The sequence below is a fragment of the Vipera berus genome (genome assembly GCF_964194415.1).
Source record: "Vipera berus genome assembly, chromosome: 2".
NCBI lineage: Eukaryota > Metazoa > Chordata > Lepidosauria > Squamata > Viperidae > Vipera > Vipera berus.
In genome coordinates this window covers 67,046,175-67,064,762 of record NC_138203.1, presented here as the reverse complement: position 1 = coordinate 67,064,762, position 18,588 = coordinate 67,046,175, and the positions used below count along the sequence as shown (strand labels likewise).

Below are 18,588 nucleotides of genomic sequence, written 5' to 3'. Positions count from 1 at the left end.
TTGAGTAGAAATGTAGGCATTTCACTGGGAATTACTGAAAATAAGCTCTGTTATAATGGTAGGAATGAGACTTACTTCTAATTAAAAACAAGTCGGATTACTTTATATAGGGCACCTTATAAAAAATTGCCTAGAGAAAAAAAAGATTTTTTTAAAAAATGCCAAATAATACGCTTTCATATGCCAATATATAAATGACCCTTTCTATCTTGTTAAAATCTGGAATTCTCAAAAAAAGGGAGGGGGGAAGTATATTCTCCATTACTGTACATTTTAGTTTATACTTTTTATACTATACTTTATACTTTTCATAGTTCCGTTTGTTTTGTAACTGGAGACTTATTAAGATACTATACACTGATATTAAAATCAAAGATTATCTCTTAGTCTTTTTTTAAACAATATGTTGCTTTTTATTATGAAATATTTTCATGTTTGTTTTTTTATATTGTTTTTTTATTGTGTGCTGACATGAGCCCTTGTTGTGAGATGAAGATCCAGATAAATGTGAGGAATGAATGAATTTTATATACCAATAAAGACTTATTCAAGATTCAGAACTTTCTTAAGCAGGCTACGAAACAGAATGTTTCTATTGATGTAAATATTCCTTTAAAAGTCATGAAGGAAGAAAATGGAGTTGCTGGACAATGGTCAGCTCTTTCTCATCCTACTCCAGCAAAATTCCCATACCCTTTAAGATATTTTTCCCAGAAAGCGACCAGATATTTATGGAGTGTAAAGTATTGTTGAAAGGATCTCTTTAGTCTGCCAGAAATGAGAGCAAACTCTTTTTAAGATAGTTCACATGAAATAAAAAACAGCCTTTCGCTTTGTAAACTTCCCTCGGTATTTGACTTAAATATGAGGAACACAGACTTACCTCTAAAGGTATGTTTTCAAATTGCCTTCTACTTTTGGTCAGTTTGCAATTACCTTTGGGGGCGGATTGTTCTTTCATGCAGAATCATGGCCCAGATGCACTTAACTTGTGCAATTTTGATTTCCTCCTTTTGCAGCTACCCCTTGTTCTTCTAGGTATGCAATCTTATGAAAGGGAAAGACTTCAATCCTTTCCAATCAATTAAAAATAGTAATGTACTAGTAGGAAACTGAAGTTCTTGACAAGTTTATAGTAGATGGTACCTGGGTATCTGGCTGAAAACAATTTGAAATTTATGTTTTGAATTATACCGTTATTTGTTTCTAGCCTTGCATATTGAACTTCAGGTTACTTCTCCATTCAGTCCAATCTGAAAGTCTTTTCTCAATGGCAGCAATTCACTAGGGGCTCCAGAGAATATTTTTCACCAGAGGTGCCTTCACTTTCTTCCCCATTTTGACCGTTCTCTGAAGTAGATGAAGATAATCTGATTCTTGGTTTCTGCTGAGAGTCTGTAGCTCTGTAGCAACCGACGTTTTTTGAAATGTGTATAGGGGAAGAAAATAAAACAGATTTACCATCATTCATCTGCTAATAAAACTTCAAAAATCTTTTCATTCTTAGAATTATCTGAAATTAGTTTTTTACTTCTGGCAGTTCTGCTTTTCTCTTGTCATAAGTCTTTAGGTGTAGTAGTAGTTCTCACTTACCACCCACTCGTTCGATGACTGAAGTTGTGATGGCCCTGAACATGTGGCACCTACAACCAGACCTCAAAATTCTCTTGGTCACAGTACCTCTGTGGTCACATAATAGCAGTGGTTGCAGTGTCCCATGGTCACATGATCACTATTTGTGACCTGCCAGTTTCTGTCATGTAAACTTAATGCAGAAGCCAGCACAGGAAACCACAAGCCAATGTGGTATTTTCCTCCAGTCTTCTTGTGACCCTGCCACGTCATTTACACCCTGGCCTTCCTGCCCTTGTATGTGGCCTCAACAAGCCCTCCCTGACATCCCCTAGTTCAGGGGTAGGCAATCTTGGCTCTTTTATGACTCATGGACTTCAACTCCCAGCTGGCTCAGGAATTCTGGGAGTTGAAATCCATGAGTCATAAAAGAGCCAAGGTTGCCTACCCCTGCCCTAGTTCATGCACTACCTCCACCAATCTTCCCCCCCACACATCCATAGCCCCCTATCCCACACAACACTCCAGTTTTTTGTTTTATCCAGGATGCCCACAACTTCCTGATTAACCTGCACATCTTGCGGTTGCAAAGGCAAACGGGACTGGAATTTTTACTAAGCAATGTGGTTCTATGACTTTATGATCGCATCGCTTAGGGACAGCCATCCCAATCCCAGGTGCCATTATAACCTGAGGACTATCTATCCTTATTTCCTTAATGGGCTGAATGGAGGGTTTTTTGCAATCCTATTTCTCTTTTATTTGTCGCTTGTTTTTGAATCTGTAATTTGTTGTTCCTGCAATGATTTACAATCCACATAGTTGCTTCTCACTCAACATTTTTGGTAAAAGTCTTGAGTGCACATCAACATTTTAAAGTACAATTTAGCTTAATTTCTTTTCTCAGGTTCTTTCTATAGTCCATTTTATTTTGCAAAATCTTTTCTTATTAGTTTTGCAATTGTTAAGCCTTCTCTTCTGGTTGATTCTTTGTACTTGTACCCCTGATTTTGTTCATGTTCTTAATGACAACTCTATATTGTCCTTCATTTGCTGTTTCTATCATTTGAATCTTTATTACTTTTCCTTAATTTCCTGCCATCCTTAAAGCTTTGGTCTTTACTTTTCTTTATCCAGTTACCTAGAATGATTTCTTTATTTTGCCTCCTAAAATGATTACTTACGCCCTTAAATTTGATTCTATATATACACAGCATATCTTTAAAGCAAATTGTTTTTCTGTCTTGAATTTGTGTACTATCACTGAGTTCTAACATTTCTATTCCTATTTTAAATCTCATTTAGTTCTGCTAAGTTTGCTTTTATTTTAAAACTACTGATTCTTACTTGTAATCATTAGTTTTCTGTTCTGTTGCTTCTAAATTGAACATTTTTCTTCCACCATTTGGATTCTTTTTATACAACTATTTTACCAGTTGGTTTCTATATTAAACTTGGACACTTTATTTTACCACTGTAAATTTAATTGGGTTCTGGAGAAGACTCCTGCGAATCCCTTGGACTGCAAGGCAATCAAACTGGTCAGTCCTAGAGGTGATCAACCCTGACTAGTCTTTAGAAGGCCAGATCCTGAAGTTGAAACTCAAATACTTTGGCCACCTAATGAGAAGGAAGGACTCACTGGAGAAGAGCCTAATGCTGGGAAAGGTTGAGGGCAAGAGAAGAAGGGGACAACAGAGAATGAGGTGGCTGGATGGAGTCACTGAAGCAGTAGGCATGAGCCTAAATGGACTCCAGAAGATGGTAGAGGACAGGAAGGCCTGGAGGAACATTGTCCATGTGGTTGCGATGGGTCGGACACAACTTCGTAACTAAGAACAACAACAACAAAATTTATTTGTCTAAATAAAAGGAATATTTTCTTTTCTTTTTGCTTAGTATTAATATTTTGAAATAGATGATCATCTTCGCTCTCTAATCTGTATATTAATTTTCATGATATTTGTTCATATTGTTTTCTCTTTTAGCTTTCTTAAATGTTTTTAGATTACTGTAACTGGTGCTTTATGAAAGAGTTTCTTTGTAAAAATTATATGTATAGGTATAAGTATAGGTATATAGATGTTTCCTTAAAATAGTGTATCAAGCATTTTGGCATTGCTATTGACCAATGTAACAAATGCAATTATGTTATTCTCATTTTTTGTTTGTTTTCATGATTGGATTTATATCACACATTTTAAGGAACTTGAGAGCATTCATAGTTTTCCTTCATCCCATTTTTATCCCACCATAATTACATTGTAAGATAAGTTAATTGAGAAAGAGTGCCTGGCCCAGAGTCACCCAATAAGGTAGTTTGGTTGGGAGTGCCAGTGTAGAATTTTTAAAAATAACTCACACTGTCTTCAATACAGATTTGCTTACACTACAAGTAGACTCGAAGAAATCCATGAGGTTTCGGTCATAACTTATTTTGTCTTTGTAATGTCATGCCTCTACTCTGAGAAACAATAAGTTTCTGTTTTTGTTTCCCCTCCTGTTGGGTTTTTGTTTCCCCCTTTGTTGGTTTTTTTTTTTCATACCCATCTCCTCATATTTTAAGCTATATCTTTTGCAGATACATTTATTTTTTGTTTTTCTTTCTAGCTTTCTGTTATTTTTTAAAAAATGTTTTTACAACACCTGCCTTATGTTTTGTATTAAGTGTACTTTTTGGACAGAATCCCAAAGTACTTTCAGCAGTAGAACACATTACAGCACAGTTATCAAAACATGAGGCAGTTAAAGCATAAATGACCGTGGCCAGCTCTATGTTCCAGACCTGGCCTTCCAAAAATACCCAGATGTTTGACTCTTGACCATCCAAATTGCATGTCTGGCCCTTCAAGAAAATGCTACTACAGACTGAACGGTTAGAAATAGCACCTGAGCAGTGTCTCAGTCTGTCATGACTGGATCACGTTCAATGGAGTTTGGTTTCTTACAGGTCCTGGCAGCAATTCAGGACTTGCATGTCCATCTTGATATGTAGTATCCTTTGAGAGAGAGAGAGAGAGAGAGAGAGAGAGAGAGAGAGAGAGAGAGAGAGAGAGAGAGAGAGAGAGAGAGAGAGAGAGAGAGAGAGAGAGAGAGAGAGAGAGAGAGAGAGAGACTGATTATTATCTGGGTATCTTGTACCTTGTCATTCCTAATATCATTTTAATCATTGTACATTTTTATAATTTTCAAATTTACAATAGTTGTACACTTTTCAAATGGATAATAAATATTACGCACTTGGAATTGGATTGTGGTTGTATCCTTCCACACAGCAATCAAATGGCAGTGTGGCAGTTGGAGAGCAACTGTCCCAATTGGGAGGAGGGCTCAAGCAGGGAATTAGCCTAGACTGACTACGGTATGTAAACACAAGAGGCCAAGGTCTGACTCCTATTGCCTAATGCCTTATCTGATCTTTCCTAGGTGAAAGCAGCCAGTCTGTGGAGATTCTTGTATTATAGGCAGAAAGCAGTAAAGTAGCTAGTTTGATCTCTACACATGTGGGTCTGTTTATTTTCTCCTGACAGTGGAGCAATATAAGGCAACAGTATTAACAAAATCCTGGTGGTGTGTAATTTGAGAGGGAGGTTGTGTTATGACTGGATTTAAAATACCAAAGCTGATGTGCTTTTTCTTCTTATTCTCGGATCATGGTGAACAAATGGTTCCAAAGATAATGCCGATCAACCTTAATGTGTGCTCAGCAAAATGAGCTTGATGATTGAAGGTGAGATAGCCAAAGTAGCTTGACCAAAAGGAACAGAGAAAGACAAAGTGTTTTTGTCTTTCAGGACTTAAGTAAAGACCACATTCTCAAAAAAGGTGCACAAGGTCACTACATTGAAGGAAGAGGAAATGATCTTTACTTGTTGTGGAATAAAGAAATTTTCTCTCACACCAGGTTATTTGTAGGACTATTTCTCCTATTATGAAACTGACCATTTACATGTACCAGCAGATGAGGCTTGTTTGAAAATCTTCCATTGCCAGAAGATTTCTGGTACACAGGAGAAGGACTTATCTATAGCTCCAAAGCTATGAGAAGTATTCTCTAAGGAAGCTTGTTTGGCTTCTTCTCTCCTAGTATCTAAGGACATTTCTGGAGTACATCAAGATTACCCAGCTTTTAATCTGGGACTATCTGGGTAATATGTTGTTTATGCTATAATTCATGTGGATACTATTTTTTATTTTTATGAATTTACTGAAAGCATAATTGTTTTATATATTGCATTTTTAAAATTGTGATAAGCTGCTTTGATTGATATACTCTTAATGAGGTAGATGCTTGTGATTTGGACATTTAGATTATTAATATAATAGATAGTTTTCTGAATTGATACAGACATTATAGGTATGTATTACACCATCTAGCAGGCAAAGTAGACATGGGAAACAGTCAATGATCGAAGTACATTTTGGCAGCAGTGACATGGGAAAAATGGTTACTGTGCTATCCTAGAAGTGAAAAAGGTTCAATGAGCAGTGATAAGCATTTTCTCTCTCTGTGTGTGAGAAATTGGCTTTTTGTATGGATAGTTCCATTAGAGAGGTGAAGTTGAGAGATCTCAGATGTGTTGGGAAGAGAAAAGAGGTTATTCTAACACTATAGAATGGAAGGGATGGAAGGGAAGTTCCTTAAATGAAGTCTAAAAGAAAACTAGTAGGAGCTAGGCTGTATCCAGTTGTGGAAAAGATGTTTCGGGAAATGAAAAATAGGGTAAAGACATGTTCTACTTATATTAAACGGAAAGAAAATTATAAATGGCTCAATTTATAATTGAGCCCCAAAATTCCTTAGCTAAACAAGGCAGCTGTTAAGTGAGTTGTGCCCCATTTTACAACCTTCCTTGCCACAAGCTACTAAGTGAATCACTGCAGTTGTTAAAAGTGAATCTGGCTTGCCATTGACTTTGCTTGTCAGGAAGATTGCAAAAGGGGATCACATGACCCCGGGACACTGCAAGCGTCATAGTTGTGAGTCAGTTGTCAAGCATCTGAATTTTGATCATATGACCACAGGGAATGCTGAAATAGTCATGTGAAAAACGGTCAGAAGTCACTTTTTTCAGTGTCATTGTGACTGTCACTAAACAAATGGTTATAAGTCGAGGACAACTTGTATAGCTGAAATGGCTGTGATTCTGAGAAAAGCTAAATAGAACTAGCTGGGAAGGGTTGACCTAGGCCAGGACTCAATGTCAGCACGTTTTTGAATATTTTGGAAATAAATCTCATACCCATCAAATTTAATAAATAAGAAAAGAGCAAAGGAAGGTCCTACATACATTTGACTTCAAAAGTGAGGACAATTGAAAGATGTTGGGACTGTAAAAAATAACATTGAAAAGCGGAAGTGAACACAGTCATATCTCTAAAGGATATTTGGAGTCAATCAAAAACCTAGCAGCAGAAACATAACTAGAATACAGTGCACAGAGCAGAAACTATACCACACTAAGTTGAGACTCATCTGTGTCATAACATAAAGAAAGAAAATAACAGGAAAAAGAAAAGCTTTCGAGAGAGCTTGGGGAAAATAAGAGAGATATAAAAAGTATCAGGGCTTTTTTTCTCATAGAACGCTCAGAACGGAGTTCCGGCACCTTTTTTAGATGGAACCTTGTAGGGTAGGCAAGGCGGGTTGTATAAGATGTGTGAGTTCCGGCACCTTTTTCTTTTACAAAAAAAGCACTGAAAAGTATACATTTGCACATATGACATTATGTGAAAAGGATTTCAAACGTCGATGTTGGGGAATAAATTTTTGATAATATCTGATTGCTTTTTTAAAAATTAAAAAAAAAAAACAAATTACTCAAAATAAGGAAGGAGGGAGGGAGGAGGGAGAGAGACAGAAAGCTGAACAGAGATGAACAGCATTTTAGTACATGAAACCTCAGGGTTTTGTTTTGTTTTTGATAACTGGATGGGACAGTAGTGAGAAAACATTGCAAAGTGTTTGGAGCTGGGAGTTTCTGGAGATTTCTTTCCCAGGGAAATATATATGATCAGAATAATTCTGGACTCTATGGAAAATAGGTGGTGGATATCGCTGTGGGCCTCTGGCTACTTACCCTAGACATTTATTGGTTTGCTTTGTATGGCTGCCCATCTCTCACCTGAGCAACTGTGCACAACTCACAATTTGGATAATGAATCTCTGTTCTTGATTTAACAGTAAGGCCAAGCTTTCTGTTCTGAGACAGCAGAGTCCCCTGAAGTTAGCTTTGTTCCTACTTTCCAAGACTGGAGGTAGAGAGGTCAAGTAGAATTACACTCCTATGGGATCTGTAAATATTGGAAGAAACCTCAGCTACTGTTACTATATACCAGTAGCAGGTAACTGTTTTTTGTTTTTTTACTAAGGAAAAGAAACACTCCCCCCACCCCCCAGTTGTTTAGACTCCAAGGATGTGTCTGGAAACAGAGTAATATGATCAGGGATGGGATCAAGTGTTTTCAGTCAGTTCTGTTTGATTAGGGGTTTCAAAGGGACAAAGGATTTATTAAGGCCTTTTGAAGGTTAAAATGCTCATGTGAAAAATCACTAAACTTTCTGCAGCTGGAAGTCAGCGGTTTTGCCACCAGCATTTAATGACACAGTCTGTGGGTGTTTGGGGGATTAGGAGCTTGCATGTGACCCATAAACTGCAGATTACCCATCCGTTCTGAACAGAATGGGGATTTTTATTGCAAATGTGGAAGATACCACATACCTCAAACCGCTGGTGGTTCTTTTTTCTCAAGCATGCAAGCTACTGTAGCAGCTATGGTACAAACTTTAAAGTATGCTATTATAACATCTGGAGTCAGTCCAAAGAGTTGAGCTGTCTTTTTCCAAATCACCACTTTTAATGCACTTTCTTTTTATATGTGACCACAATCATATGCTTGCAACTTGTTGCTCACTAACTTTTTCTTTCTCATCCATAGGCAGAAATTGTCAAGAGGCTGAATGCCATATGTGCCCAGGTCATTCCGTTCTTATCCCAGGAGGTAAGGATAGTTGTTTACATGTGCTGGCCTCAAATTATAGGGAATTGTTTTAACTAAAGAGGAGCCAAGGGCTATGGGGCAACACAACGCTTGAAAATCTTTATATTTAACTTTCCAGCAGATTTCACTCTTTATCCGCCCCATTGTGTTAATATTAACTTGGTCATTGTCTCGACACACGAAGCAAATTAAATCATGATCTATCTTATTTGAACCAGTAGCATCTCTGCCTTCTGTACTTAGCACAAAAGCAAAAGCAAGCAAGACTCGGGTTTCAGTTTCTGACAGCAGCCAGCTGGGTGGCTCTGGAAGCTGCAGGCAGGACAAGAAAATTATAGGCAATCTTTTTACAAGAGTTGTTGACCTGGTGCTCTTCAGATGTTTTGGATTACAACTTCCACCAGCCCTAGTCGCAATGCCAATGGGTGGGGGTAATAGGACTTGTAATCTAAATCATATTGTCTGTCTTATTTTTCCCCTTGACAAGAAATAAGTGGAGCTATACTGATCAGTGAGCTATATAGGAAAAAGCCACTGGCAAAGCTGTCTTCCTTGCATACTGTAGATCAGGGGTGTCAACTGCCGGCCATGTGAAAAAAGTCACGATACGTCCCAACACGTCACATGACGTGGCAAGTTTGACACCCGTGCTGTAGATCTAGTCTTTGTGCTCTTTCCTTTAAATCTGTCTTAGTTGCTAACATCATAATATGAGAAGGCCAAGTTTGACTTGTAAAACCAGTTGAAGTAACTGCATCCTATAGTGTTTCATCCTGCTGCAGTGCCAGTTAGATTCAGGCTACTTTAGACAAATGTTTGCCTGTCATGCCAGTACATTGGTGCTCAAAAATATGACCCTGTCAAGCTGGTATCTAATAGGAGATATTGAAAAATTGCTAGAAAGCTGTGATTTATGCAGCCTTCTTGTCAGTTTAGCTTGGCAGAAAATATGATGCTCTAGGCCAGGGGTGTCAAACTGCCGGCCCGTGGGCCGGACGCGTCGTGACAAAACCACGCCCATCCCATTGCCGGCAATGGAGAAAAAGCTCCGACACATTGCGCGACGTCACGTGACGTCGCGAGTTTGACATGCCTGCTCTAGGCAATAAGCAGATTAATACAGGTGTGTTCTTCTCTATTCACCTCCTTCCCAAGCCCTCCCCTCCTCCCTTCCCATCCACAATTAAAAAAGAGATTTGCTTTGGGGAGGGGCAAAGAAGCAGGAATAATTTTTCGGGAAAGGAATGCTGAATACTCAGATTTTGCTGCTAAATGCAACTTCTTTGTCTAAGTTCCTTGAAATGTAGTTTACTCATAATGTCTATCCTGAGTCAGTATTTTTATCTGTTTCCAATTAATAGAGCTTGAGTTTCTAGTAAAAAGGCCAATAGTCCTCTGAGTGAATTTGTATCTATAGTCTGTAATGGGAAACATGCTAGTAGTTAAGAATACTAAACATGCTTTTCTAGATTTGTAAATTGTTTACTTACCTTGGTGACTGCAGCTTTTGAATGTTTCATTTTGGAAATCTGAGGATATATCTCTTTACCCATTTTTATGTAGTATCCCAATTTACAAAATCAGTATTTGTTCCATATATAAAGCAACAGAGCAAACTTGAAAATAGAGGGGGAGCAGTATTTATTGATTTACCCACTAAAATTAAAAACACATCTGCAGCAGATGATCAACAATACAAGGTATCTACTTGTGTTGTTTGATCTTATTGATTTCTTAAACAGGTGTTTAAGGATAAATCTCTGCATCTTGGGAGTCTCTTGGGTGCTAATTATATAAGCAATGGTTTGCTTTTTCCCCCTCCATCTTCCAATTTTCATACATCCTGTCATGTACTTGCCTAATTGGGGTAACATGTCTCTGAAAAGGGCACATTTCAGATTTTCTAATAGATTTTTGGTTGAATTCTGGAAGGAAAACATTAACTGAACGGTTATATTAGTCTCTCTCCCCTGCTCTACACAGAGGCATGTTCCCCTGTACTTTGAACAGGGACTACATACCAGAAACTAAACTAGAATATTCTCCTTTTCCATGCTACCACCCTGCCCTCTCCTTTCACCATCAAACATCTGGTGTCCACAGGAAGGATGTTTTTAGATGGCAATACCACAGACTTTTGTTTAAGCAATATCTTCCTAGAATTGTGCTAATCATTGCTGAAATATGTCAAATTCTCCCACTTCTCTTTCTAAAAAAGTTTTTTAACTATCATATCCACAAATGAACACTATTTAGAGTGGAACACAGTTGAGAAGTGCAGAATATTGACTCTCTAACATTAATTTCTCAGTTTATGAGTTACTCCACTACTTCACAGCTCTACCTTGCTTGGGTAATGATTTATTTAACGATTTAACAGATTTGAGATGGAGGTGAAGTTGACAACTAGGCCAGCCACATCCAAGCTAAGTGTTCTCTTTATTAGGCTATATTAGTGTTATTCTGTTGTAAATGAATGCAGACATATGGCCCATTTGAAGAGCATTTGGGCAGTGTCTAGTTACAAGCTGGAATTAAGGAGAGAGAGCCAACAAATAATGTATGCTACCAGGCACAACACTGCCATGCAGAAGACTGAAGAGATAGGTGGCATCTGACCATGATAGATAAAGACAGGGCTTTTTTAATCTAAAAGATGCAGGAGCTGCTTTAAAACAATGGCCTTAGCCAGTGGCAAAGTGGCATTGGTGTCATTATTTTGGCTCTGATTTTTGGTTGGCACATTCATGGAATAGGCTTCTTATAAAGGAGAAAATGGGGACTGAAATGTGATATTGCACGAAATCTCAATATTTGTTTCTTTGGTTTCTATGAAGCCAAATGTTAAGTTATATATTTAAGATGATAAACATTTTGCATAATGTCATCTGGGTTTGCTCTTAATGGGGAATAGATGGCAGAGAGACATTATGCTGAAGCACTCCATTTGTGTAGATTTTAAAACCTACCAGTAATTAATTACTTAGTAATGTAAAGTTTCAGTTACACGATTCTTACTGAAAACTCTGTGGTTCTGAAGGATTAGCAGAATTATACTGTTGTATATCAAAATTTTTGTGTACTTTTGGGTCAGAAACTCGTTGCTTTGTTCCAAAATCCAAATTTCTTAATGATTCTTCATTATCCTTGTTGACTTGACCAAACTAACTCTCCCCCCACAAGGACTATAGATGACCATATAAATTTGATATAGATAAAAATATAAAATGATGTCTTGTGTACTTTATGATTTTGAACCTTTTAATGATGACTTTTTGACATGTTTATTGTTTGATATCTTTGTTGTATGCCACCCAGAGTCAGTTCTTGTGAGATGGGTGGCTATATCTTTTTTTCCTGTGTATGTGTGTATATGCCTATGTATCTATTTATATCTAAATATAATATCACATGTTCATTCTACTGCATGCTATAAAAATCAATTGATAGTACAGTTATAAGACAGACCAGAGTGAAGAAAGTGAGAGTGCAGGGAATGTTGAGAGTTCAGCAAAAGTTCAGAATCAGTATCTAGAGTTTTTTTTAATTATTACTATCAAATTTATTTGCCACTCATCTCACAGTTCAAAGCGACTCTGAGCATCTTATATCCAAACATCCAAACAATGTACAAATATCAAACAATTATAAAAATAACAACAAATTAAAAATTACATTAATTAATACACACTAAAAACCTGAGTTTGGAGGGGAAAGGTGGAGGACCTAATCTGTTGGTGCATCAATCGTCTCCAGCCCTCTCTTCTTAAGGACTTCATGCCAGCTGGCATAGCCAGGTTTTAAGGCTTTTCTTGAAAGCTAAAGAGAGGGGGTGGATCTTACCTCTTGTATCAAGATGTTCTAGAGCAGGGGTGTCAAACTCAATTTCATTGAGGGCCGCATCAGCATTGCGGTTGCCCTCGGGGCTGGGTGGGTATGGCCAGGGTGGGCGTGGCCTACTGGGTGGGTATGGCTAGAGTGTGTATGGCCTACTGGGTGGGTGTGGCCAGCTCTACATCGTTCGTATCAAGGGTGCCTATGGGGGCCTGGGCAGGAGTGGGACAGATCTGAGGGTCTCTGGCAGAAGGAGGGTCTCTGGGCCAGGGCCAAGGCAGTGGGGTCCGTTCCCTCACTGTTTCCAGGATGGCTTTGCAGGCCACATGAAACCACTTTGTGGGCCGGATCCGGCCCCCGGGCCTTGTGTTTGACATGTCTGTTCTAGAGGATGGAGACCTGGCAGACAAGGCTCTTTTCCTGGATCCCACCAGCTGATATTTCTTGGCCGATGGGATCTGCAATAGGGCCCTTCTGCCAGCATGTGTGGGGCTTGCTTTCCATTGGGGAAAGAGGGTTCCACTGGTATTCTAGATCTGTGCCCTAACACAGGGGTCCCAAACCCCGGTCCGTAGACCAGCACCGGAAATGGGGTGCGCAAACAAGCAAAGCCCCATCTGCGGGATGCAGGCAGAACACAAAACCATGCTGTCTTTGGTCCACAAAAAAACCTCTCTCCACGGAACTGGTCCCTGTGCTCAAAAGGTTGGGGACCTCTGCCCTAATGGGTTTAATAGCCTTGGTGGAGCAGTGGGCTAATGCCTCCTTAAGTAACACCAGCTGCCTGCAATTAGTGCAGGTTCGCATCCCACCAGGCTCAAGGTTGACTCAGCCTTCCATCCTTCCGAGGTAGGTAAAATGAGGACCCAGATTGTTGGGGGCAATTAAGCTGACTTTGTAATAATGCCGCTTGGGGTGTGTGTGAAAGCCCTAATAAGCAGGCATATACATAGAATGAAGGCTACTGCTAAGCTTGTAAGCCGCCCTGAGTCTTCGGAGAAGGGCGGGATATAAATGGAATTAAAATAAAAATATATATAATACAGAAGTGGTTTTCCCACATGTTTTTGAAAACATACAAATATTATATTACATAGCTCTTACTTCCTATTGTCAGTCTGAGAAGTACTACTTCAGCATTAATACAGGTAATCCTCAATTTATAACAGTTCACTTAGTGACCATTTGAAGTGACAACGGCACTGAAAAAAGTGACTTATAACCGTTTTTCACACTTACGACGGTTGTAGCATCCCCATGGTTATGGGATTTACATTTGGATGCTTGACAACTAACTCACATTTATGACTGTTGCAGTTTCCCGGGGTCATGTGATCACCTTCCGACATGCAAAGTCAATGAAGAAACCAGGTTCACTTATCAACCACGTTACTAATTTACCAAATGCAGTGATTCACTTAACAAATGTGGCAAGAAAAGTTGTAAAATGAGGCAAAGCTCACTTAACACATTTCTTACTTAGCAATATAAATTTGGGGCTCAGTTGTGGTCGTAGGTTGAGGACTACCTGTAATAAAATGCTGATTGTAATCTCATTCTATGGAAGATCCCAGACCTGCTATCTTCCAGGTTTTGAGAAAGGTTGCTACCCAGTGCATGCTCAAAATGGATCTGTGCAGAAAATTAGTAGTCCTGGATTTTTTTACCATAATTGAGCTTGTAATTATGGTCATAAATCAGTAGCTAAGTGGGTCACCATGTAACCCTGCCCAATTTTACTACCTTTTTTGTGGCAGTCATTAAGCCAGGGGTCTTCAAACTTGGCCCTTTTATGACTTGTGGAGTTAAACTCCCAGGCATGCTGGCTGAGGAATTCTGGGAGTTGAAGTCCACAAGTCATAAAAGGGCCAGGTTTGAAGACCCCTGCATTAAGCAAACACCATTTTTCCCAGTGGGCATTTTTGTGTGATTGTACCATCCTCACAATGGCTGTAAATGTAAGCCAGTTACCAGTGGCCAAAATCTGGGGAGGCCATCAGAACTCCAAAAATAAGTAGCTCTAGGGAGTTCTGTCGTTGTTAAGGGAGGACCACTGCATTGATCACAACTTTTTCTAACTGCTTTAAGATTTACTTCAAGTTAAGTTTCTGGTGAGTAGGTAGATATGTGCAAGTAGTTTTCTAAACTGTTATGTTCTTCCTTCTTTCTTTTAAACTTCCCGATCTAGTTTGTAGCCCTGGGATTTCTCAGTGACCGCTGCCACCCCACCCCCCCCATGCATTTACTAGCCAGATTTAAAACCTCTTAATCAGGTCATCCATTTGTTGCCATCTGCCATGATGATATTGGAACTATAATCTCCCACAAAAGCCAACCAACTAAATGGGACTTGTAGGAATTTCTACTCCACAAACAAACCAGAGAGCATTAGGTTAGAAAAGGCAAAATTTCTTCATCATAATAATGAATGGTGGGGTTTGTTTATGTGTTTCTTAATTAAATGAATTGATGTCTTGATTGTGAGTGGTCTGTAGGGAGGGAAAGGAGAGAGGCCGATGATGAAATATATATAGTGGCATCATGCAGATGCTTCGGGATTCAAAGACACAATTGCAGGATTGATATAATGATGTCACTGTGCGCCAATGTCCGTTGGCTTCATTGCTATTGTTGCTGCTCTTTTGATAGGGTGGAAGTAACACATTTAATGGAATATCAGAGTTCCTCAGGGTGTTTTTTTCCCCTCAATATAACAAGCATTGATGTTCCAGTATAGAAAGTATTAGATATCTTAGAAAGGAGTGTAATGCTTAGAAATCCTTTTAAGAGGTTTTGTAAGAAATTGAAAAGGACAAAACAGCATGTGGTATGGTTTTGAAAAATGAAAGATTCTACAGCAAACAAGAAAATAAATGTTATGATATGGAATTTTGTTGCTTACTGTTTTTACTTGGATTGTCAATAGATTTTCTGTGGTGAAGAGAGAGCTCTGAAAGGTTTTTTTTTCCCTACCAGAAGACAAGCAATGCTTAACATTTGCTGGTTCAAATAAGTAAATGACATACCTTGTATCTTTTATATGTTACAATATTTATTCTCAAAGTTAAATAATAAGAAAAATAGTCATGCAGATATTGGTTTCTTTTTTTCTCTTACTTTGGTGAAATTGCTATTTAATTCTGACAGATTCGATGTTATCATTTCTTTGCTAGTTTGTTTGCATTTTTAATTAAAAGTTGAAGATTCCATTTTGGTCACTTAAGTTTTTGTACGTTAAGCCTAGGCAACAGCCACGTTCAATGGAACTCATTCCAAGTACAGTATTTTGGTGGGGTTTTTTTTAAAGTGAATATTTCAGAATGGAGATTTTAGCAAGAGAGTTAACTCATCTGAGTATAAATAATATAAAAAGAGGATAGGTCATGGTTATAAATGATCCACAGATCATAATTTTAAGGCGTGCACTTTAAACTTCTATTCGTACATTACTAGATAATTTGTCCCCATGAGTTATACAATATATGGCAAATTGGGCTTTGCAGTGCTTCTAATTGGTAGTCAATAAGCTGCTTAAAAGTGCACCAGAGCACACACTTAGCTCTCTCTATAACTCCTTCTTTGCCTAGCATTGTGCAGAGCCTGTGGTTGCCAGTGACAGAATCCCTGGAGAAGCTGCAGCAGTGAAGTGAAGAAGCGAAGGCAGGCTTTTGCACCCTGAAGCATCTTTTTGAGTTTTGAATCCAAATCACTGTATAGCTTTCTTAGCAAACAGAGTAAGGAGAAGCACATTCCAGGAATACAAGTACAGAAGAATCGTGAGGTGGTATCTTAGGCTTCTTTGATGCTTTTGTCCCCTAAGGACTATTTTGGAAGAGACCAAAGTGCCTGCAAGCCTGGTTCTTCTTCTGGACAAGCTGGAAGAGAAGGGAGTGCTAGGGTAAAACTAATTGTTTCTACCAGGTTCTTGCCTGATTGCCTAGTCTCTGTTCATACATCATTAACTCATCACTTGCTCATTGAAGAAGTTGTAGCTACTTGATTGATTCACAGTAAAAACCAGAAGAAAGAGTGTGTCCATATGTCATACTGAGCCTAACTGAACCCACACTGGCTTACTATTCTCCAGGAATATTTTATGGACAAAAGGTCTGAAAAAAGTAATGTATCTTTTTTTCACTTGATGGGTTTTTTATTTGTGAATATCAGAATAGAAGCAGCTGAAAGAAATTGTGTTTGAAACCTGTAGTTCAGAAGATGGAGGCATTACAGTCTGGTGAAAACACTCCCTGAGGTTTTGATTTTTCTTTTTTCTTTTTAGTTTAAAGTATAATTGCAAAAGAATTTAAAAGAGGCTGGAAAACGTTATCCCTCATTTCTTTATTGTGCCTGTGGGAAGAATGAACAAAATGCTGTGACTGCATGCACTGATAATGCTGCCAGGTTAACTCATTGCACTGCTTGTTAACTTCATAAGAGATCACTGGCTTGTTTGATGCAAGAGATCATCAAATTCACCAGGGGTTTCTTGCTAAGGTTGAACTCATACTATGTCACTATTGTACAAACTATTTTCAGGGCAATATAACCGGTAATCTGTAGAACCTTTCAATAATATAAATGATCTGGAAGGCAAATTAGTTATGACAGTGGACAATTTGACCAGCTTCTTATATTTTATTATTTAACACTTTATATTACGGTACATTTTTTCTACATTATATTATTGTTCTAAAGTCATTTTAATTTTCCACTCTAGGATCAAACTAAAAGTTATAGTCAATGCTTGGTTGTTATACTGAATGGCTCAAAATAGTACCTCTTAGTATCTACTAGAAATGGAGTGTTTGTGTTTGGAACCTGCTGTTGTTACCATTTTTTATCCGGAGTGGTGCTATGGTGAGAGCAGGGTTATTAAACTTTGTAAATCTCATCTTTTTGAGGTCACATTAAAAACAGGTAATGCCAGAAATAATGCTGAAGGAATCATAACTTTTCTGTTGCACGATAAGAGTCGGCATGATAAGAGTGTAAGTGTTGATCACATTTCAACCAGAACCAACCTTAAGGTGGTTTTCTTCTCTCTGGGAAGACTCATTTCTTAGGTTACCATTTAATTGTTGGCCAGGAAACGAACTGGCAGATGCTGTTATTTCTTATTCATACTGCTGCTATCACTTTCATGATTTTCCCTGGATGAAGAAAAAGAATGGAAAGATCATTATGTTATTATCAGTAGGTCTTCTAGGTCTAGACCAGGGGTGGGCCTCATGCTGGCTGGGGAATTCTGGAAGTTGAAGTACACAGGTTGTAAAGGGCCCATCGTTGTCTACCCCTAGTGTAGACTATACCTGTGAGGAGGGACCTAGAGTAGTACTTCCAATGTGCTGCGTTCCATACGTATTGATACTATAAATCCCAGAATTCTTAGCCAATGTAGGAAGGTGCTGGCATACTTGCTGGCATTTCTAAGAACTGCAATTGCAAAGTAGCTGACAGTACTAGATGGGGATATCTCTGGGCCACAGCATTATTATTATTTTGGTGTATATACTGTATATCAGGGCTTTTTTCCTCATAGAACACTCAGAACAGAGTTCCGGCACCTTTTTTGGATGGAACCTTGTAGGGTAGGCAAGGCAGGTTGTATGACATGTGTGAGTTCCGGCACCTTTTTCTTTTACAAAAAAAGCACTGCTGTATATCATAGGTATACTGTTATACTGTATTGTGAAGCTGTGGTTTAACACTTCATTTTGCCTCTTGTACATTGTGTGAAATTATTCTAATATATATTTTAAATTCCTTTGGACTGTGTTTGATTCACCCCATCCTTTAGCTTGTGAGGTGTTTCTAAGGACTAAACAAATCAATGTTTTCCCATACTATATGGTTAGAGTAGCATTTTTAAGGGCCATTGGCATGGTTTCCTATCATGGTTTCTTGCTGTTTCTCCATGATGCCTGGAGAAAGGAGAGCCTTGTTGTTAAAGCTTTATTATTGTGAAGAGGGATATCTATGGAGCTTCTCAGTCATCCAGGTCATGGTTATTCCAAAGGTGCTTTTTCAAAAGGCAACTGGACTTTGTTTTTCCTTGAGGACGTTTCACTTCTCATCCAAGATGCAAAACTGAGGAAGCTTCTTAGATGAGAAGCCTTTTGAAAAAGCACCTTTGGGTGAAAAGAGGGAGTTTCTACATTTAAATTTGCAAGAAACCAATCT

The 18,588-nt window shown here is 38.5% G+C and overlaps 1 protein-coding gene across 2 annotated transcripts in view; it reads left to right on the top strand.

Moving 5' to 3' along the window:
* Nucleotides 1-18,588, top strand: part of LOC308662669 (transducin-like enhancer protein 4) — a 183,298-nt gene that overhangs the window by 49,875 nt on the left and 114,835 nt on the right. For both annotated transcript variants that reach the window (XM_081318751.1, XM_081318750.1), the window contains exon 5: nt 8,512-8,574. In XM_081318751.1, coding sequence (XP_081174877.1) covers nt 8,512-8,574 — 63 coding nt within the window. The remainder of the gene's footprint in view (nt 1-8,511; nt 8,575-18,588) is intronic.